The sequence below is a fragment of the Girardinichthys multiradiatus genome, chromosome 13 (genome assembly GCF_021462225.1).
Source record: "Girardinichthys multiradiatus isolate DD_20200921_A chromosome 13, DD_fGirMul_XY1, whole genome shotgun sequence".
NCBI lineage: Eukaryota > Metazoa > Chordata > Actinopteri > Cyprinodontiformes > Goodeidae > Girardinichthys > Girardinichthys multiradiatus.
Window position 1 is genome coordinate 3,520,700 of NC_061806.1, and position 25,421 is coordinate 3,546,120.

The 25,421-nt window shown below is 42.2% G+C and overlaps 2 protein-coding genes across 5 annotated transcripts in view; one reads left to right on the top strand and one right to left on the bottom strand.

The window, feature by feature from the left end:
- Nucleotides 1-29: 29 nt before the first annotated feature.
- Nucleotides 30-16,106, bottom strand: ngly1 (N-glycanase 1). Of its 2 annotated transcripts, none has more exons than XM_047384539.1 (12): nt 15,921-16,106; nt 14,035-14,149; nt 13,710-13,934; nt 4,642-4,804; nt 4,321-4,540; nt 3,777-3,898; nt 2,840-2,985; nt 1,954-2,064; nt 1,669-1,854; nt 1,393-1,578; nt 665-842; nt 30-559 (listed from the first exon to the last, which is right to left on the bottom strand). In XM_047384539.1, the coding sequence occupies exons 1-12, from the start codon at nt 16,019-16,021 to the stop codon at nt 387-389; spliced, it is 1,926 nt and encodes a 641-aa protein (XP_047240495.1). In that variant the 5' UTR covers nt 16,022-16,106; the 3' UTR covers nt 30-386. The 2 variants fall into 2 exon arrangements, with proteins under 2 accessions (XP_047240495.1, XP_047240496.1); XM_047384540.1 differs by lacking the exon at nt 15,921-16,106 and adding an exon at nt 14,572-14,723.
- A 74-nt stretch (nt 16,107-16,180) lies between these two features.
- Nucleotides 16,181-25,421, top strand: part of oxsm (3-oxoacyl-ACP synthase, mitochondrial) — a 53,104-nt gene continuing 43,863 nt past the window's right edge. For 2 of the 3 annotated variants that reach the window (XR_007041125.1, XR_007041126.1), the window contains exons 1-2: nt 16,181-17,376; nt 19,885-20,403. Coding sequence is in view for 1 of the 3 variants with exons in the window: in XM_047384541.1 (XP_047240497.1) it covers nt 16,379-17,376; nt 19,885-20,293 (1,407 nt within the window). In the remaining 2 variants the exon portion in view is untranslated. Of the gene's footprint in view, nt 17,377-19,884; nt 20,651-25,421 lie in introns of those variants that run through there. The other variant, XM_047384541.1, reaches the window with a different exon arrangement.

The following is a 25,421-nucleotide window of genomic DNA, read 5'->3' on the forward strand; positions in this document are numbered from 1 at the left end:
TGATGTGATGTAAATAATTACAAAAAACATCAAAAAAGACTATTTTATTCCTAAAAGGAAATCTACAGAGGCTGTGACAGGGTTCTCCTTACACAGTTTGTAAATATATTTCAAAACTGGCAGAAAATATTCCAAAACTGTATGGCTTATGATTACATTTGTACTTATTTCATGAGTTAATGCCCCAAACCAAAGTATATTGAAAAATATTTAAGAGGTATAAGAAAACCCATCCATCTGTTCATCTCTTCCCAGGCCACATGCCAGTTTAAATATTGCACTGTTCTCTCTGACAATGTTAATCTACAGATACTAATTCATTTAGCTCCAAACCAACCAGGACAATTCATAGTGAAAAAATGTCACATTTAAAGTCAAAACAAAGGTTATAAATCTTGTAGTTGGATGATGACTTCAAATGACGACTCTTGACCATTCAAGCCTTGTCTGAATAACTGAGAGTGTTGCCATGAGGTTTCCCCCTCTCCTCCGCTAAGCTCTGCTGCTACAATTAGCTCTGAAGACCCAGACAGACTGGGAAATGACTGTAGCCTCCCATCTGTGGGTTCAAAAACAGAACATAAAGGTCAGACAAAAATCAGATAATACAATATCTTGATTCTCCTTAAAGTATAGCACATAGATGTATAGGACATAGATATACCGCCAGAAAACTCAGTTGTTATCTGCCCAGACTGCAAGCTCCAACAGACTTTCCCAGAGTGGAACGTGTGGCTACTGGCCATGATGGAAACAGAACCGATCTTAAATCCAGCTGGAGCAAAGTCAAACTTCCAGCTGATTTTTCCCACAGAAGAGCCTTCTGTCCGTGTGATGTAAACCTGAAGAGAGAAAGTCAATCAACCACAATCACAGCCATATACTGCATGTTGCTTAGACCTTAGGTTTAATGAGATACAACCTGTAAGAAGTGCTAAGAAGTGTTGCATTTCAGACAGGTAACTCAAAAAAATCTGACTTGAGTATAAGGGCAACACGCCATTATTTAGCTGATTTCTTGTCCCTAGTGCCAGTAGGTTCCATGAACCCAAACCTGTTGTTTTTTCCTGTAACCACTAAGTACTGACATGTAAATTTAAGTGTACCAATATTCAACTATTACTTCAACATTACACCTCGAACCATTAAAAAGTTTAAAAAAAAAGTTATACAAAGTCTTGCCTGAATATAGGAGAGCTTAACACGCCTTTACCGTTGATAGCATAATAAAATTATATAATTTTAATAGTCTGAAATTGTGACACTTAACAGGCCAAACAAATACAACAAAAAGATAACGCAATTATTTCAAATCTCTCACCAAAAGGTTTGAACATTTACTGAAAATCAAGCATATATTTTCTTTGGCGAATCCAAGAATAATAAACGCACCATCTTCCAATCATCCTCCACTTTCCTGAAGACGGACTCCTTTGTCCACACACACTGATCCCAGTTTGGAATTATTTCAGAGGAGCTAGACACCCGGCAGTATTGGTCCTTGGGGGCACTGTAGTGCACGTGTAGCAACTTGGCTTTCTTTTCTTCCTCAGTCGGAATAAACACAAAAGCTTCAGCCTGAAAGAAACACACGGACCAAAAAAAAAAAGCACCCTCAGTCCAACTTCTGAAGAACACCAACATTAATCCATATGTCATTTACTGTACCTGTGTGGTCGCCTTTGTATCAGCCGCTCTGGTTTCCCCCCGTGCCATCCTCCAGGCCAAAGAACCGGAGTTGCGGCCGCCCAGTTCTCCAGATTTGGGGTTTTTTGGAGAAATGAACTCCACCAGCTCAACAAGCAGCCTCTCTGTCAGTTCTCTCTTCCTGTCTGGACTCAGGGACTGCTGTCTCTTCATGGTTGGAAACCGAATGCAAGCTCTTAGGTTTAAAGAACACTTCCACCACATCAGTTAATCCCAAAAAGCAGATTAAAAAGAGTTAGAACTCACAGCAGCATTGAGCCCATTTATAGTGTGTAGCAGCCAAGCCTCCTGGACCCTGGTTCTCCTCGACAAGACCTCTGGATGTTTGCAGGAATACCTCCATGTTACATCAACCACCTGTAGAAAAAAAACACTTTTTTTAAACCCAAAATGTGTCTCTTTACTGCATTTAAAAACAGCTCTATGGTTTCATGGTGTAAGCAACTACCATGATATATATTCATTATTCAAAATACTGTTTCAACATTCTTCTAAAAGCTTCTTTTATCCTGTTTCTTAAAGAGAATTTGTTTTGGCTGAACTCTGTATCGGGAGGTCGAAGCTTTACAAACACCAGAGATCAGAATCAGGGCAGGTCTAATAATACACAAAGAAACACCTAGGAGGGAATAATAACACAGATGTACATTAGTAAAATGTAAATTTACATGCTCTTATTTTCCTGAGAGCATCCTGCCACCCCTCCAATCCATCCATCAGCGTTTGGGGTTGCATGGGTAACAGACGCTGGAGGGGAAACCTTAACATTAAGCGACACCTTCCATCTCCTCATCTTGAGGTGTGTCCAGGCCTAAAGGGATCCATGGTGCCTCCTGTGAGTTCTGGCTCTTCCCTGCAGTCTCCTCCTCCCTGATCAGATACACCTCAACTGAATGCTTTCAATATGGACTGGCAGCAGCTATAAATTCTGAGCTTTTTACAACAATCTGTAGACTTCCTCAAAAAGAAACCCCTTTCACCCTCGTGTGTTTTTCCATTAAAACCAGTTTGTTAACTTTAGAGGTGACACCAGAAGCTGGAAAGAGGAAATATCTTGGACGATAGAGGATCAGCTCTGATCAGGCTAAGGTAATGCCAGAAGCAGAAGTTGCTATTTATGCACTGGTCTGACCTGGTCCTTGGAGAAAGCCAGAACGTAGGCCAGTTTCTTTCCCCAGCCGACCTCGTACAGCAGCGGCTTATCACAGACGTTCTCACACGAGTCACAGTGCAGCCAGCGATGCTGAGACACAGAGTAGATCTCTGTCCACACATGGTCTGCAACAAGACAAACACTAGATTTATATGCATATCAATGAGGATGGAGGTGTGACTGCAGACCAAGCAGGAACAAACTGCAGGACATTCCTACTACAAAAACCTTTGCATGATTAGGGATGGGTACTAAATCCGATACTTTTATAGGTACCGATTGAATTATTTCAGTACTCCCAACTATCTATTCACGTAAAGTCAAACGGTACCATGTTTCGGTATCTAAATGCATCAGTGTGACACTGAGGGAGTGGAAGAGTGGCCGATTTTCCATGCCAGACATGAACACAGCATTGCACGCAGAACAGTGTAATGACTTCAGTAGCCGCTGGTAAAGTCAACAAAACATGGCTGATGTGTAAAAAGCACTCAAAAATATGGCTCCACTTTTCAAAATGTGATGCAGATTACGCTCGCTGCAATATTTGAGACACGAAGTGCAAAGCCAGCAGCGGGAATATCTCTAATCTGAGGAAGCACCTGGTTAAGCACAAGATTTTTTATAATATTTTATTATTTAACAAATTAACATTTATTACCACATAAAACCGGTACCGGTATCGATTCCCAGGTACTGGGTATCGATACCTTGTTGGTTTGAATGTGAAAGGTACCCATCCCTGTGCATGATGCAGTCCAGTGAACATTCTAAGTGAATCTGAAAGTCCAGGTTTTGCTCACTAAAAGCCAGTTTTCTGATAGAAATGCAGTAAGAATACAGAGAAATGTGACACTCAGCAGAATGATATTGTATAAGATGTTACTGATGTAAGATCTAGTGGACATGGACATACCTGTACTGTCCCATATGTACCTGGCCTCAAGACCCAGAGCTCTGCAGCACAAAGTAAAACAGTTGGCCCACTCTCCACAGCGCCCCCTTCTGGTTTCTAAAAGTTTCTCAGGATTGTTATACCTAAAGTATACCATAATAAAAGAAATCAACACCAAAAGCTACAAGTAATAAGGTAATGTAATCATTTTCAAGTTTAACAAAGAATATTGTAACAGATGATGATGAGGTTGCTTTTTGTTATTGATGCTTTCTTAACCGTAGAGAATACTCATAAAAATGCTAGCAGGAATGAAGAGTATGCAAATCTGTTATTGCAAAGAGATGCAAGAAAGAATAGCTGACAAATGAAACCATGTTTATATCAAATATTTCTGATAATTCATAGAATAACACATATGTTCTCTGTTGTTCGATCTACAGCGTTAAAATACAGCTACAATAAAATAAATGCTATTAATAGCATGTGTATCAGTGAGAGGATGACAATTTATTTACATAACTGCTTATATCCAACTTGTCCCCCCCCCCCCATCACCACCAACCTAGGGAATCTGGTGGAGAGCCGGCAGCTCTGACAGTAGTGGTTCTCCACTCGCTGAGCTTCCCAGCGGAGTTCCTCAGCAGTGGGACTGAGACCCTGACCGTGTTTGGTAGGACCTCCACACCGGCTGCAGGGCAAACAGTCCACCCAGGAGAAGAAGTCCTGTTTGAACCACCTGAGCAGCTCCAGCACCAAACACTCTTCTATTCCCAGTTTACATTCTACACACAGGACAATAAGATGAGTTTCCTCAGATTCTCTGATCTGATGTGTGAGCAGGTTAGGTAACCGCACAGGTGTGACAGAGTGAGCGGGATCTCACCTGGGTCAGCCTCTTCCAGCTCCTTCAGCTTATGTTGAGCAGCGGCGGACAGCTCTTGGTGAGGGATGGTGCTTCTGGCTTTTAGCTGCAGCTCAAGGCTTTCGTACTGCAGCACATGTTGGAAGTTGGACTGAAGAGTCACAAACAAACCCATGCTGCTCTCCTGACAGACAAAACGCATCAGAATCTTAAAAACGACAGTCAAAACTGCCTTTTCACTTTTACTTAACAGCATTTCAAAGTAACAGGCTAACAATACTATATTTGCCCTCTTATGCAGACAGAGTATGTTTAGCCTTATTTTATCTGAAGGTCCTTCCAAGTCAGAGGTCAGCCTCCAAATGAATACACAACCAGCAGCTCTACCATAGAATACAGCTGAATGGAATCATTTTTTTGCCCATCAGTGGATCATTTCCAGACTCCATAAAGCTTAGCTTAAGCCACACATCCTACCATTTATGAATAAAACACATAGGGAGCCCAGGGTTTAATTAGCTAATATGTAACCAGAGAGTTACAATACATCTGGGAGCTGGTGTTTCACTACCTAAACAAATGTTATTACTTGAAGCTCTTATTTGGACGTAACGGTTTAGCAATTTCAGCTTCATCTCAACTGATTGTATGAATTTATCAAAATGAGGTTCAGATCATTCTGGGCCAAAACTACAGTAAAAAATGATATTTGTCAGAAAGTGAATCATCTTTGTACTGATACTGCAGTCTTAAAGCATAGGTTTGCACTCGATGACCATAAATACAATAATGTTGTTAAAACCAATGTTTGTATGACTGGTAATTCAGCTGCTCTACATTAGCTTAAAATGACCAACTATCCTCCTCTCAGCAGTCATGGTTTCTTTTAGCACTGCACCACTTTGACAGTGGTCACAGATTCTGACAAGACTCAGTGTTCTCTCTGACCGTCTGGTTTCGGTTTCACAACTCAAAGACGGAACAGCTGGACCTGCTGAGGGACCACAACCTGCAGAACTTATCAGAACAGCTGAAACCAGTTTGACAATTTGTATTTTGCCCAGTTTCGTTGTCCGATGAGCTAACCCCTCCCAACTACTTCCCTTTCCTTAGAGGTATTGCTCAAACCAGCTCTCCATCCAACGGGTCCGGACTTCCCTAAACCAACAGGCTTACTGAAAGTTCTGTTTAAGCTGGTGTTGGGAAATGACTCACCTAGCCCCTGACAGCCTTCATCCAAAAGTCTCGCCCTTCTTCAACTGGAGGCCCGGGTGACCGAGTAGCCCTTCGCGGTCATCCTCACCTTGCACAGTTACTTTTGTTCACGGCTGCTCATTCCCTATTTTACAACTGGCACTTGGTATATGGACTAGGATAATTTTAGTAGCTCGGCACGAGCTTCAAGGACGCTGTTTTAACTTATTTGACTAAGGCAACCGTTAAAAACATCCTATAATATATTAGGACCAAACAACAAGACTTTTTACCACCAATGAAAAACCAACAGTACTGTGACTTAAATAATTGAAAGTCCACAACTTAACTAGAATTTTATATGCTTTCTTTAATTAGTAGCGCTTTGGCAGGAGCAAGTAACAGCTTAAATTCAGCAATACTGATTATTCCAACAATAATAAAAACAAATTAATCAACTCAACCTGTCTTTCCCTGAAGCTGAAACTAGTGAGTTTTGAGAGGCTTTGAAGACGGAGATTCTTCCATAGACCAAATGTTTTCTTCTGGTAACAACGAGTGATTTCTTGAAGGATATAGGACTTGACCCTCGGGTTTCTTCCTTTAAGTGACAAATACTGATGTTCCGAACTTTCAATGATTAAACCAGTTCTTGGTTGCAGTTTCAATCTGGAGGTAATGGTTTCTTTAATTGGGAGAGTTTGGATGAATCCAGAGGCCTAAATAAGTTAGATTCAGGACTTGCTGAAGCCTGGATCTTAGAGCAATCAGCTGGCCACCGATCAAGTTCACTTCTGTTGTCTGGGTAAAAAAGGCTTTAGATGAAATCAGATCCTTAAATTTGAGACACAGTCCTTCAATGGCATCGGGTTGATCCTCACCTGTAGCCTCTCTCCGATCTTGTTCACTGATCTTCTGCGAGGTATACAACCCCGTTTCTACACTCACTCACTGTCTTTATAGTCCAGGAAATGTACCTTATTTCATGTCCTTTTTTGGTTATACTGACGACCTTCAGATTGCTCAATGCACTGATCCGGTCTTCTACGTTTTTCTGTTTCTCTGTTTCAAAGTTCCAAAACCACTCAGCTGCTTTTCAGTCATGGCAAGTTCCGAACCGCCCACACTGTTTCCTAATCTGCTTCTTTTCTAACCTTTACATGTTACCATACATTTTCATCAGTTATTTTTTAGCTTTTTACAGATTATACTTCGTTCATTACAAGCCTCTTTACTTCACCAGCTCCAGAACTCCAGATCAGGCTTGCACTGTTTCAACTGTGTGCCTTCAATATACACTTCACGGATCACACTTAGGGATATTCATTATTACATTTGTTCTATAGTCAAATATTAGAAGTTTGCTATATGTTGCATGGATTACATGAAAAGAACTCACCTTATTTTGACACCAGTGCTGTTTTGCATTTATTTTCAGAATGTTTCATATTTATGAATAAACCGTAAATTTAAGTAAATTCAAGCTTTGTTGAATCAGTTGGACTGCATTTAAGTTGTGCAAATTATTCATAAGTGTGTTTATCTGTTTGCATTGATGCAATTTGTGGGTGTAGTTTTGTGCCTTGTGATGTCATATCCAGGAGGGGTGGGCCTTATAAAAGCTGGCAGTGATTGGATTAGTGGCAGCGCACTCACTGATGGCTTTATTCTCTAACCGTGACGCCTGTCTTATGACATCAGGTTTTTATGAATTGCATCCCCTGGTGAAAGCAGCAAGGTATGTTTTTTTGTTGTATTTTATCCATATTATAAAGCCTGTGTTTGCTTATATACAGGGGTTGGACAATGAAACTGAAACACCTGTCATTTTAGTGTGGGAGGTTTCATGGCTAAATTGGACCAGCCTGGTAGCCAGTCTTCATCGATTGCACATTGCACCAGTAAGAGCAGAGTGTGAAGGTTCAATTAGCAGGGTAAGAGCACAGTTTTGCTCAAAATATAGAAATGCACACAACATTATGGGTGACATACCAGAGTTCAAAAGAGGACAAATTGTTGGTGCACGTCTTGCTGGCGCATCTGTGACCAAGACAGCAAGTCTTTGTGATGTATCAAGAGCCACGGTATCAAGGGTAATGTCAGCATACGAACCAAGAAGGACGAACCACATCCAATAGGATTAACTGTGGCGCAAGAGGAAGCTGTCTGAAAGGGATGTTCGGGTGCTAACCCGGATTGTATCCAAAAAACATAAAACCACGGCTGCCCAAATCACGGCAGAATTAAATGTGCACCTCAACTCTCCTGTTTCCACCAGAACTGTCCGTCGGGAGCTCCACAGGGTCAATATACACGGCCGGGCTGCTATAGCCAAACCTTTGGTCACTCATGCCAATGCCAAACATCGGTTTCAATGGTGCAAGGAGCGCAAATCTTGGGCTGTGGACAATGTGAAACATGTATTGTTCTCTGATGAGTCCACCTTTACGGTTTTCCCCACATCCGGGAGAGTTACGGTGTGGAGAAGCCCCAAAGAAGCGTACCACCCAGACTGTTGCATGCCCAGAGTGAAGCATGGGGGTGGATCAGTGATGGTTTGGGCTGCCATATGGCATTCCCTTGGCCCAATACTTGTGCTAGATGGGCGCATCACTGCCAAGGACTACCGAACCATTCTTGAGGATCATGTGCATCCAATGGTTCAAACATTGTATCCTGAAGGCGGTGCTGTGTACCAGGATGACAATGCACCAATACACACAGCAAGACTGGTGAAAGATTGGTTTGATGAACATGAAAGTGAAGTTGAACATCTCCCATGGCCTGCACAGTCACCAGATCTAAATATTATTGAGCCACTTTGGGGTGTTTTGGAGGAGCGAGTCAGGAAACGTTTTCCTCCACCAGTATCACGTAGTGACCTGGCCACTATCCTGCAAGAAGAATGGCTTAAAATCCCTCTGACCACTGTGCAGGTCTTGTATATGTCATTCCCAAGACAAATTGACGCTGTATTGGCCGCAAAAGGAGGCCCTACACCATACTAATAAATTATTGTGGTGTAAATTCAAAATTCAATTCAAAAATACTTTATTAATCCCAAAGGGAAATTAAATGTTGTTATAGCTCATATTATGAAGGTTTCCTCAAAGAGCCGTTGTAGATGCTGATGGCTGTGGGCAGGAAGGATCTCCTGTCTTACAGCAGATCTGAAGAAGCCTCTGACTGAAGACACTCTGTTGTTGTAGGACAGTCTCATGAAGAGGATGCTCAGGGTTCTTCATAATGTTCTTCATTTTATGAAGAATCCTTCTTTCCACAATGGCCTCCAGAGGTTCCAGAGGAGTCCCCAGAACAGAGGCAGACTTCTTTATCAGCTTGTTGAACCTTTTTAAGTCCCTGGCTCTGATGCTGCTTCCCCAGCAGATGATGGTAGAAGAGATCACACTTTCCACAACAGACTTATAGAAGATATGCAGCATCTTGCTGCAAACACCAAAGGACCTAAGCTTCCTCAAGAAGTACAGTCTGCTCTGTCCTTTCATGTAGATGGCTTCACAGTTGCATCTCCACTCTAGTCTGTTGTCCAGGTGAACACCGAGGTATTTATACTCCTCCACCACCTCCACTTCTTCTCCCATGATAGAAATAGTTTTTGACTTATTCTTGTTTCTCTTAAAATCTACAATCATCTCCTTTGTTTTAGTCACGTTCAAAATGAGATGATTGTTTCCACACCATGCCACAAAGCGGTCCACCACCTTCCTGTACTCAGCTTCTTGTCCATCTCTGATCCACCCCACAACTGCAGAATCATCCGAGTATTTCTGCAGATGACAGGAGTCTGTCTTGTACTGGAAGTCTGAGGTGTACAGAGTGAAAAGGAATGGTGAGAGTACAGTCCCCTGTGGTGCTCCTGTGCTGCTGACTACCTGGTTAGACTCACAACCCTTCAGTCTCACAAACTGTGGTCTGTTTGTCAGGTAGTCTTTGATCCAGGAGATTGTTGAGGCCTCCACCTGAGTCTTCTGGAGTTTCTGACAAAGCAAATCAGGTTGGATTGTATTAAATGCACTGGAGAAATCAAAGAACATGATCCTCACAGTGCTGCTGGCTTTGTCCAGATGACAGTGGGTTTGTTGAAGCAGGTGTATGATGGCATCTTCAACTCCAACTCCACAGCGATAAGCAAACTGAAGGGGGTCCTGATGCTTTACTGTTTGCTTACTCAGGTGGGCCAACAGGAGTCTCTCTAGGACCTTCATGATGTGAGATGTCAGGGCAACAGGTCTATAGTCATTGAGGACTGATGGGTGAGTTTTCTTTGGTACCGGAACAAGACAGGAGGTCTTCCACAACACCGGAACCTTCTTCTGGGCCAGGCTAAGGTTGAAGAGGTGCTGCAGAATCCCACAGAGCTGCTCTGCACAGGCCTTCAGGACTCTAGGGCTGACATGATCTGGACCTGCAGCCTTATTCCTATTCAGTCTCTCCAGTTGTCTCTTAACCTGACTTCTTGAGACACACAGGTGGAAGGGGGAAGCAAAGGAAGCATCAGCATCTTCTGATATGGTTGAAGGCAAACATGTAGAAGCAGAAGGGTCTAGGGCTGAGGTGGAAGATAAAAAATGTGAGGTGTTACTGGACAGCTGTGGGTCCTGTGGGTCAAAGGAAGATGGAATGTCTGTTTGGCTGTGAGCAGGAGAGGAGGATGCGAAGCTGGTTTCTGAACTGAACCTATTGAAGAATGTGTTCAGTTCATTGGCTCTGTCCAGACCTCCATCGGTCTGATCTTCTTTCTGCTTGAAGCCTGTGATCTTCTTCATCCCTGTCCACACATCTCTGATATTGTTTTGCTGGAGCTTGCTCTCCAGGTTCTTCTTGTACACCTCCTTGCTGTCTCTTATCTTGACTTTAAGTTGCTTCTGTATAATCCTCAATAATTCTCTGTCTCCCTCTCTGAAGGCTCTTTTTTTCTTGTTAAGCAGGTCCTTCAGGTCACTGGTGATCCAAGGTTTGTTATTGGGGAACCATCTCACGGTTCTGGTGGGGATGATGTTATCCACACAGAAGTTTATATAGTCGGTTACACACTCGGTCATGGCATTGATGTCCTCTCCATGTGGCTGGCACAGTGCGTCCCAGTCTGTAGCCTCAAAGCAACCTTGCAGAGCTTCTTCAGCTTCCTGTGACCATTTTCTCACAGTCCTCTTTATTACAGGTTGTCTCTGAACAAGGGGCTTATATTTCGAGCAGAGAAAAACAAGATTGTGATCTGATTTGCCTAGAGGAGGTCTTGCTGTAGAGATGTATGAGTCCTTGACATTTGCATAAAACAAATCCAACGTTTTGTTTTCTCTGGTAGAGCAGCTGACAAATTGTTGAAACGTTGGAAGTGTAGCAGAGAGTGAAGCATGGTTAAAATCACCAGAAATTGCCACAAAAGCATTGGGGTTTTGTGTCTGTAGCTTAGCAATAACTGAGCTGATGGCATCACATGCAGTGTCAGCAACAGAGGAAGGTGGAACGTAAACTGTTACCAAAATAACACTGGTGAACTCTCTGGGTAAATAATATGGACGAAAACTTACTGCCAACAGTTCAATATCTGGACTGCAGAGATGACACTTCACAGTAACATGTCCTGGATTACACCATCAGTTGTTCACAAGTACTGCCAGTCCACTTCCATTACATTTGCCGCTCCTCTTTAAATCTCTGTCTGCTCGTATGGTTAAAAAGCCCGGCAGAGAGACGCTGGAGTCGGGGATATGATCCTGCAGCCATGTCTCAGTAAAACACATAATACTGCATGCCCAGTACTCTGGCTGGGTCCTTTGTAGGGCTTGGAGTTCATCCAACTTGTTTCCCAATGATCTCACATTGCCCATCAAAATCGACGGAAGAGATGGTTTGAACTTCCTCCTTCTCTCTCTTCTCTCTCTTCTCTTAGCTCCTGCTCTGCATCCACGGCGTCTCCTTTTCAACTCATCAGGGATTTGGGGTTGTAGCTGAAGTATTATTTGAGCTTTTGAGATATTAATCAGCTGCTCCCGGTTGTAAGAAACCAAGTGTTTCACTTTCATTGTCCAACCCCTGTAAGTCATGTGTTTTTAATGGGTGTTTTTAGCTTTCACGGCTATCCAGTTGATTGGTGGTGAACTAAAAGAAATACATAAAGGGGGGCTGCTACATAAAGTTATAGGAAAATCGCCTCACAGCTATTGTCGTGTCTCTGCTTCTTTCTCATTAGCTGTCAGCAACACAAGTTTGCAGTTGGGTTGGAGACCAGTCCCTCCAGAATCCAGTCTTCACCTCCTCTTATACCAACAGATTCTTTTGCCAACTCACCCTGCTGACTGACCACAGCTACTACAGACTGATGCTGACTTCCCCTGACTGGGAATCGTGGGTAAAATCAGGCAGAAACAGTGTAGTGTGTCCCTAGCAATAGGGGATTCCTTCATGTAACACCAAGGCTAAGCAGTAACATCAGGAATACCTCAAAGTCCAAATGTCTGTGGTAAAGTCAGCAGCTGTCAGATGAGACACCCAACCCTGGAGGTGATGATGAACTATTCAAACAGTTTAGTCAACTCTGCAGTGTTTTGAAGGGAGGGCATACTGTGGCTCCAGCAGCTCCAAAGGTCCAACAAACCCTCTATTCTCCACCACAGTGGTGGGCTGGTCATTCAGAGCGCAACATTCAGCACCAGTTCTGTAATCCTTTGCCTGACTGCGGTTCCTTTGAAACATCTCCACTCTTCAAGTGGGTTACTTCACTTTACTTTGAGAGTTAACTTGATGAACTTGTAATTGGTTGTTGGCCTGATCACTTCCACCTTGGAAAACACTCAAAGTGGCAGAGCTGCAAGTTGTACCTGAACTGCTTTCACTTTAGCTATTAAAACAGCCCTGCCCAAATAGTTGTCCTAAACAGTGACATCAATCACAATAATAGGTTGAAATCACTCTATCTACATATAATTCTTATGAACATATTTTGTTTTTATTTCTTAAACATTTTCAACAAAAATTAAAACTGTTTTCTCCACAGCATCATTGCTCCTTTTCCAATGGTTCTACTTTAGGCTACACGGCTAAAACAAGGCCCAGGGGTTATGAATCTTTCCCTGCACTATCTCTGGAAAAACCTTCTCATTTCTCTTGGTCCCATGGCCAATCAGTGAATGGCAGTCTGTTCATGTCACATGTAGCCCGTACTCAGCCCGGATCGTTCCTGATCAGGAGCAAAAAAACTAGGTACCAGTGCAGAAAAACCAGTGATGAAAACGCTCACCAAGCGAAGCAGAGCCGGGCTAAGTGGAGTCAGTCAATTAAATGTTAGTAGCAGCCTTCTTGCAAACCGCAGACATGTTGGCAGCATCAGTTGACCTGTTCCACCACAACACAGCAGCGTGTTTGTATCAGGTGGCGCCGATATAAACCCACTGACAGTGGGGCTCACAGGTATGAGGATATGAGGAATAATTCTAGTACATCATTCAGAAATCCCTTGATTGGACCCCGAGTCGATATTCAGGATTGGATCAGGCAAGTGTTTCCCCTGCAATTATATTATATGTTATTATATTCACAAAAACACTGAAGCTACACTTTCCAAAACACATCCGTGTTGCTGCTGAAACAAATGGCTGTGATAGCAGGTCTCACTGTGTAATGATCCGGTAGGACCAACCAGAATGCTCTACAGAGGCCTGACCGATGGTGGCCTTGGAGGAGTCTCAACAACAGTATGCTATGCTCATGCTTGATTATAAGAACAAGCTAAAGTCATTTCGGTTCGACAGTGGAACCCAAAGAAAACGGAGGAAAAAACACAGAACGTAGAGAATAAACAAAATGATTTACAGAGGGAAAGATGTACAGTCTTCACTCCTAAAAAAGGCAACAATCTCTGAGAGAACATCTACCTTGGATGACGGCTGTTGGGTTGATGGGGCTGCTGGAGCTGCTGGTGGGCTGGAAGCAGCAGCAGAGCTCTCTGGTGCTGACGCTGTGGCCACAACCGGCTGAGAAGCAGGTTGGACGGGACATCCCCCACGCATCCTCAGGTCCCGCTCCGCAGCAATAGATTCCCTGATGAGCTTCAGCTGTTCCACTGATGCAGACTGAGGAAAGACCAAGTGGGTCTCGGCCTGCAAACGGTGAGGTTTAATTACAGTTAAATAAAACGAACCACAGAGGAGCAGCAGCTCTAAATGAACTACACCACATGAAAGCCGTTTGTTTATTTACCTCCTCAAATCCCATCTCAAAGAGACATTCCACAGCTCCTTTGACTGGCAGCAGCTTGGTGGAGAAAGTGGGATTGCCAATGCGGATAGACCTGTACTTTTCTTCATTGGGGTACCTGTTGACAGCGACATAAAAAATAAGATGGGGGAATTTCTTTTCTATTCAGTAAACACATTTTGATCACACTGGATACACTAAATTCAACAACAGTTATTACAAATGCTTTTAAGAAGAGGGTGAGGTGAGTTTTTAATAACAGGAAGAAATCAGCTAAAAGAACCACTGGGTCCAAAAGCTCATCACTTGGGCTTTTTTACTCATTAAATGAAAAGTAAGAAAACAACCAGATTTTAAACTCTGACAGACAATAAAACTGTAATAAACTTTAAGATCCCACGTGTTTTCCATGTGGTTATGAAAATGGGATATTAAACTTTCTTAATCAAGCAAGTCAGGGGACCGTTTAGTAGGATAGGAATGATTCTGGTCCAAGTAAAAACCTTTGAGACTTTTAAAGAGAGAATTACCTATGCTTACCTGAGCCCCTCAGTTACCAGGGCAGTTAAGACCACATTGCTCCAAATGGGAAAATAAATCAAGATGTTCAGGAACCACTTATGAACCATAAAAGCTCAAGCCCACTATGAACTAGAACCTGTTGAAACACTAGTGTGACTGTCCAGAGCAGGGATGGCCAACTCCAGTTTTCGAGGACCTTTGTCCTGGACCTTTGTCCTGGACCTTTTAGATGTGTCCTTGGTCCAACACACCTGAATCAAATGTATGCCTCATTACCAGGCCTGTGCAGAACTTGACTGCATAATGAGAAGGTAATTGAGCCATTTGATTCAGGTCTGTTGGACCAAGGACACATCTAAAAGCTGCAGGACGCTGGCGCTTGAGGAATGGAGTTGCCCAGCCATGGTCCAGAGTGAAGCTACTTTTACGTCTCCTTGAGCTGAGGGGGTGCTAACCAATTAAAATGTACCTGTACCACAACAAACACCTTCGAGCTCCACTGAAATAGGTGGTGTCAATTAGGAGGCATCAAGGCAAGGTTGTCAAACCTAACACTGAACTAAGTGACGAGCATGTTGCTGCTGGATCAACAGTTTGACACATTTGGGTGTTTCAACAGCACAATGATTTCAAACACGTCAAAGCTGGTTATGGAATGGATACAACAGACTAACAATCATCTGGAATGGCTTTCCTCGAAGCCTTGACCTGAATCGTACATAAACTATGTTAAAGGTCAGATTTGTGTGAGAAAAGGAATCAATTGAACAAATTGTACCAATTCTGACACAAAGAGAGGTCAAATACTCAGCTAGTATTATGGCAGAAGCTTGTTGACGACTTGTTATATGAGGTGTAACTTACCAGAAGACATTCAACCAATATTAGTGGGTGTGTATGATTATGTATGAGCAAAATGGCTTAAAGAAATCATTAAATTGCCAGATTATTGACATTCATGCCAAAGCTGAGTATACTCAAGCCTTTATGAAGAATTCATCATCCAAAAGAAAAAGACCTTGTTCTTCCATGAAATGCACCCAGCCGTGTTTGTCCTGAGGTAGCATTATTTAGCCGTTTTGTTTCGGGTGTTTTCGGAACAGGTAGGAAAAGACAGAACTATTTCTAAACTGTTCCCTAATGATTTCACGTACACAGAAATCCCTCTCGCTGTGTGAAGATTTCACATAGAAATGTGTATTGATTTCTCCAAAGCGGCGCCAACGAACCCTGTTTAAAGCAGATATCGGAAGGTAAGAGATCTATTTGTTTTGTTTGTTTTTTATTCAAATCGATGAAAGAAAGCAGGAAGTTAGCAGAAAAATCCCACCGGACCGTGAAACATTACACTGACTTGTTTCCAGTACCTTATAATGTTGTCCGCATATGTAAGCAGCAACTTCGCCGCGTCCAGGAAGACCTCATTGGAGTTCTCACACAGTGTTGTGACCGCTGGAGACAGAGTCATTTTGTTTTAAACGATCTGGAGGAAGATGTAGCTGCTGCTACTTTCAAATGAAAGCTAAAATGCTTACGCCTGGGGTCCTTGAGGAATGTGCCCCACAAACTGCCAAACTAAATATAAGGACCTTCAAAACTGCACAAATTGGATATTGGGTTAATCCGTTTCTAATTTTTTTTATATGCGTATACATTTTACGTTTCACAAATAAAGGTAATAAGGCGCTGTATGTTTTGTTATTAATGAGATGGCGTTTGCTGATAGTACCTAAAACAAGCTAAAAAAAACAATCCCCTATTAGCCTTTAGGCTAGCTACTTTCGTTTTTTTCCGAACAGCCGGTTCAGTTGTGGGAAACATTAAAATGTCAACTTTATTTCTGTCCTCTTGGAGGAAACTCCAACTGACTCAATATTACAGAAGAACGCTGCTTCAAAAAGCCGCCTTTTGTTCTAACCAACCCTACCAGCACCCCACGTGTGGACAGCAGTCTTTGAGGAGGAGGAGGGTTGTTATTACAGGAATAGGACTGGTGTGTCCCCTGGGCACAGGCACCGTTCTGGCGTGGGACCGCCTCATCAGGGGCCAGAGTGGGATTGTCGCCCTGGACCCTGAGGAGTACAAGACTGTACCCTGTAAAGTGGCAGCTGTTGTACCCAGAGGGACTGGTGAGGGTCAGTTTAACGAGGAAACATTTGCAACACGTGGGGAAATGAACAGCATGTCCTCAGCCACCGTGATGGCCCTTGGAGCTGCTCAACTGGCTCTTGAGGACTCAGGGTGGTGCCCCAAATCCCCAGAGGAGCATCTTAAGACGGGGGTGGCTGTTGGCATGGGGATGGTGTCACTGGATGAAATTGCTCGCACCTCTGCTGCTTTCAGAGAAAAGGGCTACAACAGAATTAGTCCCTACTTTGTGCCCCGCATCCTTGTAAACATGGCCGCGGGGCACATCAGCATCAAACACAGACTGATGGGTCCAAACCACGCTGTGTCCACGGCCTGCACCACCGGCGCTCACGCCATAGGTGATGCGGCCAGGTTCATCATACACGGGGATGCTGTTGCTATGGTTACAGGTGGAACAGAATCCTGCGTTGGGCCATTGTCAATAGCCGGCTTTGCCAGGGCCCGCGCACTCGCCACCAAATGGAACGACAACCCTCCGCTTGCCTCCAGACCTTTCCATCCAGACAGAGACGGGTTTGTGATGGGAGAGGGAGCCGCTGTGATCCTGGTAGAGGAGCTGGGTCATGCATTGACAAGGGGGGCCAGGATCTACGCGGAGGTCCTGGGATATGGGCTTTCAGGGGATGCTAGTCACATTACTGCACCCACTGTAGACGGGGATGGAGCATTCAGGTGACTCAGACAGGTTTTTGTATTTCTTTGCTTAACACTGAAACAAAAGTGTATTGATAAACCCTGATAAACTAGTTGAATCTATATCAACAACTACTAAAGCATAATTCTGAGGTTGAAGGAAAATGATATGATTGCATGATTTTTCTTTTCCAAATAAAAGAGAGTGCCATGCATTGGTGTTAGCGAACCATTCTAATCAAAGGAATCCCACAGCATTATCCAGCCACCACTATGTTTTGAAGTGGAGAGTTCAAAAGTGCTTGTTCAAGAGTGTATGTTCAAGATAATGAGCATTTTGCATCCAGAAAGGTCATTTTTATTAGGGATGCTAGCCACATTACTGCAACTCTGCAGTTAGAGATGGGGAAGGCAGATGATGCACAAATATGCATTTTGTACCGTGCCAGAGTCCAGTTTCCAGAGCGGATCATGCCGGTGTGAACCCATCCCAGACCCTGAAAGGGACCAGAGAACCTTACCCTGGCATGGTTATAACTGCTGGTCTTGGCCCAGTTTATCCAGGCCCCGCAGTGGTTTGCTTGTAATGTAAATGCATGGTGGGCCAGCATACCAAAAGCAGGAAGAGAGGATGTAACCTAAGAGCAGTGCATTTGTGTAGAAGAAGTTAAGGAAAAAAAAGATGAGAAAGAAAAAGTTAGAAAATGTCTCATAGGGCTACGTGAAGTAGTGACAAGGTGCAGGCACACAACTACATTTGAACACCAAAGTAGCATGAGTAACATGATGGTTACTGGTTTAGCAGACAGTCATGGAAATAAGGAGGAGATCATTTATGGAATCTAGAAGTACTTGCAGAACATTTCACTCTTTGCCTTTCATTTTACTGATTTTGGCTGGAAGGCTAATACAGTCATGGCAGAAAGAAAGTAGAGCCTCCTTTTAGTTAGTTCTAGTGTTTTACAAATCAAATTACCAGATTCTTACATTTTTAAAATCTAACATCAAGTGTAAAAGAAATGCCAGACATTCATTATTAATGACAGATGAAGCTAAAATAGGCTGTGAGGAAAAAATAAGTATACACATACTATGGCTAGCAGCCATATTCTGTTAATCAATCAAAAGCAGTTAATAGTTGATAATCACATTTATGACCACATCTATTTAAGCAGTTGAGCCAGTTTGTTGGTCTGAAGCACAGTGGTGTTTAAAAACAAAATGCCAAGATGTAAAGACAGAAGGGTTGCTGCCCATCAGTGTGGGAAAGCTTTTAGGGCTATTTAAAAAAAACGAAGTTCTTCCTCCCGGTAAGAGAAAGACTATTCAAAAATGGAAAACACACAAGACAGTCGCCAATCTTCCTATTAGTGTGATCGCATAATACCAAAAGCTCAGACTGCAATGCTTTGAAAAGCAACAAATGTCTAACAAAAGGAGTGGAAAACAATTAGGTGTTGCAATGACCCAATCAAATTCCAGACCCAAGCCTGACAGTGATGGGGTGGGCTGGTACCTTTAGAGAGCACCACAAAGCTGCTTGCTCATAAACCTCAATGAAGTTAGAATAATGCTGTAAAGATAAGGGGCCAACATTCCTCCACAGTGATGTGAGAAACTAATAAAGCCACACAAAAGGTTTTTCCATAATCTGGCTATGTATGGGGTGCACTTAGTTTCTCAACACAGAGCTTGTCTGTTGTGTTTCATTTTTGGGGGGAATACTTGTGTTTATAATCTGGGTAAGATTTGAATAATTTTAGGTTGCACCTTTTTTCCAGTACTGTCAATGGAATGCAAAAATGTGGCAATCTTGGGGTATAGTGGATGTGTAAAAAGACTTCTTAAAATACATTGTCTGACTTTATTTGCACATGCCAGGAGGTATATAGGAGATGGTTGGAGAAATTTGTAAGAACTTAGGCCTAATCCACAAGAAGACGATAACCACACGAGCGCACAGCACCACTGAAAATGCTGTAGTGTGTATGCTAGGCCCATTGGTGGCACTGCGACACTGCCACAGAAACACAGCAGAAGCAGGCAACAAAAATGCCAGACATGCAGACAACTCATGCAGGGTAAACACAGCAACATGGGTGACAGAGAGAGGCGGAGCTACGACTTCAATGTTTCAGAAAATACACTTTTTGTATGTATACACAGAAACACGAAACTGGCGCTTTGAAATGTTTTCATTCTAGGACCCGTCTTCAAAAATCATCGTTCTTTTTCTCCCAAAATGCTGAATCCGTGTGGACACGACGCCTAGGTGACCAAATACCCGTGCGAATTCACCTAAGCCCGTCTCCATGTGGATGAGGCCTTAGTTCAGAGTTTGTCTGTCTTTGCAATTACTCAGCTAATGTATTTTGTACTTTAAACAATACTGGTGCAGGCAAAGAGTTGGGGCTTTAAATTATAAAGTATGAGCTGAGAATCATGAATCAACTAGAAAATCAGATTTCTGGTAGCAAATGAAAGAAATGTAAGACAAAATTGTGATCAACTTTGACATATTTAACTATCTGCCTGATGTTTCAACAGGAGTATGTCTGCAGCCCTCAGAGATGCTGCGGTCTCACCGACAGATGTCACATATGTCAATGCTCATGCCACGTCCACGCCTTTGGGTGATGCCGCAGAAAATGCAGCCATTAAGAGGCTCTTCCAGCACAGCACTGACAAGCTGGCTGTTTCTTCTACCAAGGGAGCCACAGGACATCTGCTTGGGGCATCCGGGGCTCTAGAGGCAGCATTTACTGCTTTGGCTTGCTACCATGGGGTGCTGCCCCCAACCCTCAACCTTGACCGTACTGAGCCAGAGTTCAACCTAAATTATGTTCCCTGCACAGCACAACCATGGAGAGCTCAGGGCCGACGGGTCGCTCTCACAAACTCATTTGGATTTGGTGGGACCAATGCGTCATTATGTCTCAGCAGTTTCTCATGCTAGACTGACCTAATTCTTGACTTTTGCCTCAAATGTAATATAGTTCCACATCTGTTGTGTTCTAAGGTAGCCCAGTATTCATCACCATCCCCATCAGAGTGATTCATCACCAAGTAATACTTCTTTATGGGATTGTTTTAAAAAGTGCCAACAAGTTCACTGGTGTTTGAGAGGATTTGTTAATGCAAAGCTCTAAAAGTGTACCCCCTAAACTTTTTATTCCTGTTGAGGTCTGACTGTTCCATGACCCTGATTATTTCCTTTTCCAACATTTTTGTTGTAGATGTGCTGCTGTGTTAGAGAATGTTATCTTGTTCATGACCGTATTTAAGTAAAAAAAATTTGACTCCAGAATATTTACAGAGGAGTTCGTGGTTGACTCAGTAAAACCAAGGTGTCCGCGTACTGTGGCTGCAAAACAAGCTCAGATCATTGAATTCAATTCAATTCAGTTTTATTTATATAGCGCCAATTCACAACACATCTCGTCTAAAGGCACTTTACAAAGTCAATTTAATCGAATCGTACAGATTTCAAGTCGGGTACATACATTACAATTCATCTTAACTATCATATAGTGCAGTCAGATTCAGTTTATTATTCAAATTGGTTAAACATTTTTCTATCTAAGGAAACCCAGCAGATTGCATCAAGTCAGTGACTTGCAGCATTCACTCCTCCTGGATGAGCATGTAGAGACAGTGGACAGTCACTGGCGTTGACTTTGCAGTAATCCCTCATACTGAGCATGCATGTAGCGACAGTGGAGAGGAAAAACTCCCTTTTAACAGGAAGAAACCTCCATCAGAACCAGAACCAGGCTCAATGTGAGCGGCCATCTGCCACAACCGACTGGAGGTTTGAGATAACAGAGCAGAGACACAAAGAGAACAAAGAAGCAATGATCCAGGAGTACTTTCTATAGGAAAGAAAAGCAAAACATTAATGGTTATAGCTCCTTTAGTGGCTTAATCTAAGAGAGAAAGACAGCTAAGCAGATGAACTCTGAGCCAGTTTTTAACTCTAGAGTGTGAAAGAGAGCACATACAGTCTTAGTAGAAGCTCAGCCAGTAGCTATGTCTAGGAGGGACAGGGTTAAACACTGAAAGACAGGGCCAGGTGTATCATTTGTATAGGGTGAGCATTAAGTTGTTGGCAACAGCAGCTCAGCCGATGTCTCCCTCCAGGAAGGTGCCACAGCCAAACACAGAGCCAGGTCAGATGTTGCTTCTAGAAAGAGAAAAAATAGAGAGAGAACATAGAGTTAAAAGCTGAAATAACAGCAAATAACGGAACATTGGAGAGTAGTATGAGAATGTAACGAAGAGAGTGAAAGTGGTCATTATGTCCTCCAGCAGCCTAAGCCTATAGCAGCATAACTACAGAGATACCTCAGGATAACCTAAGCCACTCTAACTATAAGCTTTATCAAAAAGGAAAGTTTTAAGCCTAGCCTTAAAAGTAGACAGGGTGTCTGCCTCACGGACTAAAACTGGGAGCTGGTTCCAGAGGAGAGGAGCCTGATAACTAAAGGATCTGTCTCCCATTCTACTTCTAGAGACTCTAGGAACCACCAGTAAACCTGCAGTCTTAGAACAAAGTGCTCTGTTAGGAACATATGGAACAATCAGATCTCTGATGTCTGATGGAGCTAGATCATTAAGGGCTTTATATGTGATGAGGAGAATTTTAAATTGTATTCTGGATTTAACAGGGAGCAGATGAAATAAAGCTAAAATAGAAGAAATCCAATGTCTCTTTTTAATTTTCATCAGAACAGTTGCTGCATCGTTTTTTGGATCAGCTGAAGGCTTTTAACTGCATTTTGTGGACATCCTGATAGTAAAGAATTACAATAGTCCAGCCTTGAAGTAACAAATGCATGGACTAGTTTTTCAGCGTCACTCCTGGATAGAATATTTCTAATTTTGGAAATGTTCCGGAGGTGAAAGAAGGAAATTCTGGAAACTTGCTTAATATGGGATTTAAATGACATGTCCTGGTCAAAAAAACACAAATGATTGATTGATTTACTAAGCAGTTTCTTTTTTAAAGATTCCGGTCCAAAGACGACAACTTATGTCTTGTCTGAATATAGAAGGGCTCATGGTCCAAGTTTTTATGTCTTTAAGACATGCTCGTAGTCTATAACTGGTTGGGCTCATCAGGAAGTTATGGATAAATAAAGCTGAGTATCATCAGCATAACAGTGAAAATACATCCCATGCTGCCTGATAATTTTACCTATTGGAAGCGTACGATCATCATCAATCCTCCTATGGTGTCCATTACTTTTGATATGTCTGTAAAGTTATACTGTTTGGTTTTCTGCTATTATGACACTGTAAAATATGACTGAATGTTGCAACTTTAGTCTAGTCTATATCACCAGTGTTACTCTAGATTGGATCTTTTCTTGAAAGAAAAAGCTTTAATATAAGGTATACCTTGTTATTCTTTTTCAAACATGGTAATTGGGGCTGTGGGGTCTGAGATGTAAATTTGGGCATTAGAACCTGGGAATATCTCAAAATCAGAATCAGCTTTATTGCCAAGTTCGTACATACAAACAAGGAATTTGACTGGTACAATTTGCTCTCTGGTTTTTGTTTTTTGCTTGTTACAGTATCAATTTATTTGAAGAATTGCAAGTGAACAGTAAGTCTCTAGTAGCTCTTGCAAGACCATGGCTGGTTTTGGACAGTGGTATATGGGAAACAACATATATTTATTTACTGTTTTAAACTTTCAAGTGGGGTTTTGGATCTGGCTGGGTGATGACATCTTCTGTCCTTCATCTGAGATCCGAGTGGGCTGCCAACATTCGAGCCATTACCTACCACTGGTTCCTTTTGGATATGATTTCTCTGTGCTGTGAAAATGTATTTGCCCTTAGCAGATTTCTTGTTTTTGCTTTTTTGCTACATTTATCATCAGATCATTTATCACAGATCATCAAAAAAATTTTAATATAAGACAAAGTCCTAGTCCAATTCATTGAGATTTCTAATCTCAGTGAGGCTTTACCTGATTAAATAAAGGTCCTTTGAGATTTATAAAGCACATTTAAAAACATGTTCATCTAATGGTCCGTACAAAAATAAGATGAAAGACATAAAAACAAAGAGGAAAATATTTATAAGAATAGAGCCATTACTGGGGTATTTTGACTCACACTGGGCCTTTGGGAAAAGGTGTGTTTTTAGAAATGACTTAAAGGACATCGAGCTTTGCTATTTGACAGACGTTTTTGGTTTTTAAGTTTCCACCTAGTCTTTGGGACAACTAAAATGACTGGTGGGCTGATCTAAGGGCTTGTGAGGGAAGATTATGCTGGAGCCACTCTGAGAGTTACAGAAGAGCAAGATAATTTAGGCATTTATAAGCGAACATCAGGATTTTAAAATGATTTCTGTAGTGCACAGGGAGCCAATGGAGAGAGGACAGAATCGGTAAAATATACTCATGTCTGTGTGGACTAGTTAAAGATGGGAAGCAGCATTTTCAACAAGCTGAAGACATGAAAGGGATGCCTGACTGACCCCAGCCTAAAGGACATTGCAGTATTTGAGATGAGTTGAGATAAAAGAATGAATTATTTTCTCCAGGTCAAACTTCCACAAAACTGGCTTAAGTTTTGCTATTTGTCTCAACTGGAAGAAACATTTTTGCAGATAATTTAATAAAGAGAAATTTAAACAGCTGCTGGTGTGAGTACTGTTTGTTGACAGTCTTGTCGCTTATCGCCTTGCTGTGTGATAGCATCTCAGTCGAAGTGTGTGTGCATAGCCTAATAAAATCCAAATAATAAAAAAAAGTATTTTGCATAGCTTTTTGGCTAAGTTAGCGGATGTTTACTGGGAAAAAAAGTGATTCAATCCGACCATCACGGCTTCTTCAAACCTCACCCAAAATATTCAATCTGACCAATTGTGTCACAAACTCCTCCCAAACCCAAGAAACTCCGATTTAGGTAAGGTAAGTTTATTTATATAGCGCTTTTCAGCAACGAGACACTCAAAGCGCTGTACATACAATTACAATACAATCACAGCAAATAAATACAGATACAGACACAGAAAAACAAATCAAATGATAAAATCAAACAACAGGTAATTTAAAAAAGTAAAATAAAAAAAAAGAATAGAATGATGGACAATAAAATGAAAGGAAAATTGGACTGAAAATGCAACTAATCATGCCTAGATGTCCCAGTCAAAGGCCACTCTAAACAAATAAGTTTGTAATCTTGATTTAAAGCAACTTAGGGTTTTGGCGCTTTTACAGTTTTCTGGCAGTTTATTCCAGATTAGTGGAGCATAAGAACTAAAATCTGCTTCTCTGTGTTTGGTTCTGGTTCTGGGTATGCAGAGTAGATTTGAGCCAGAAGACCTGAGAGGTCTAGCTGGTTGATACACTGACAACAAGTCTGTAATGTATTTTGGTGCTAAACCATTCGGTGATTTATAGACTAACAGAAGTATTTTAAACTCTATTCTCTGAGCTACAGGGAGCCAGTGTAGGGACTTTAGAACCGGGGTGATGTGCTCCACTGTCTTAGTTCTAGTGAGGACGTGGGCAGCACAGTTCTGGATCAACTGCAGCTGTCTGATCCACTTTTTAGGCAGACCTGTGAAGACACCGTTAGAGTAATCAATTCGACTAAAGATGAACGCATGAATTAGATTTTCAAGGTCCTGCTGAGACATTAGTCCTTTAATCCTGGAGATGTTCTTTAGGTGATAGAAGGCCGACCTAGTTACTGTCTTTATGTGCCTCTGAAGGTTCAGGTCTGAGTCCATCACTACACCCAGGTTTTGAGCCTGATTGGTGGTTTCTAGCTGTATTAACTGAAGCTGTGTGCTAACTTTTAAACACTCTTCCTTTGGTCCAAAGATTATTACTTCAGTTTTGTTTTGATTCAGCTGAAGAAAATGTAGGCCCATCCATGCATTGATTTCTTCTAAGCATTTACCTGGCACTTGAATGGGTTCATAGTCACCTGGTGACATAACGTATAGCTGTGTGTCATCTGCATAGTTATGATAACTTACGTTGTTGTTTATTAAAATCTGAGTTAGGGGGAGCTTGTAGGTATTGAATAGAAGGGGCCCTAAGATGGACCCTTGGG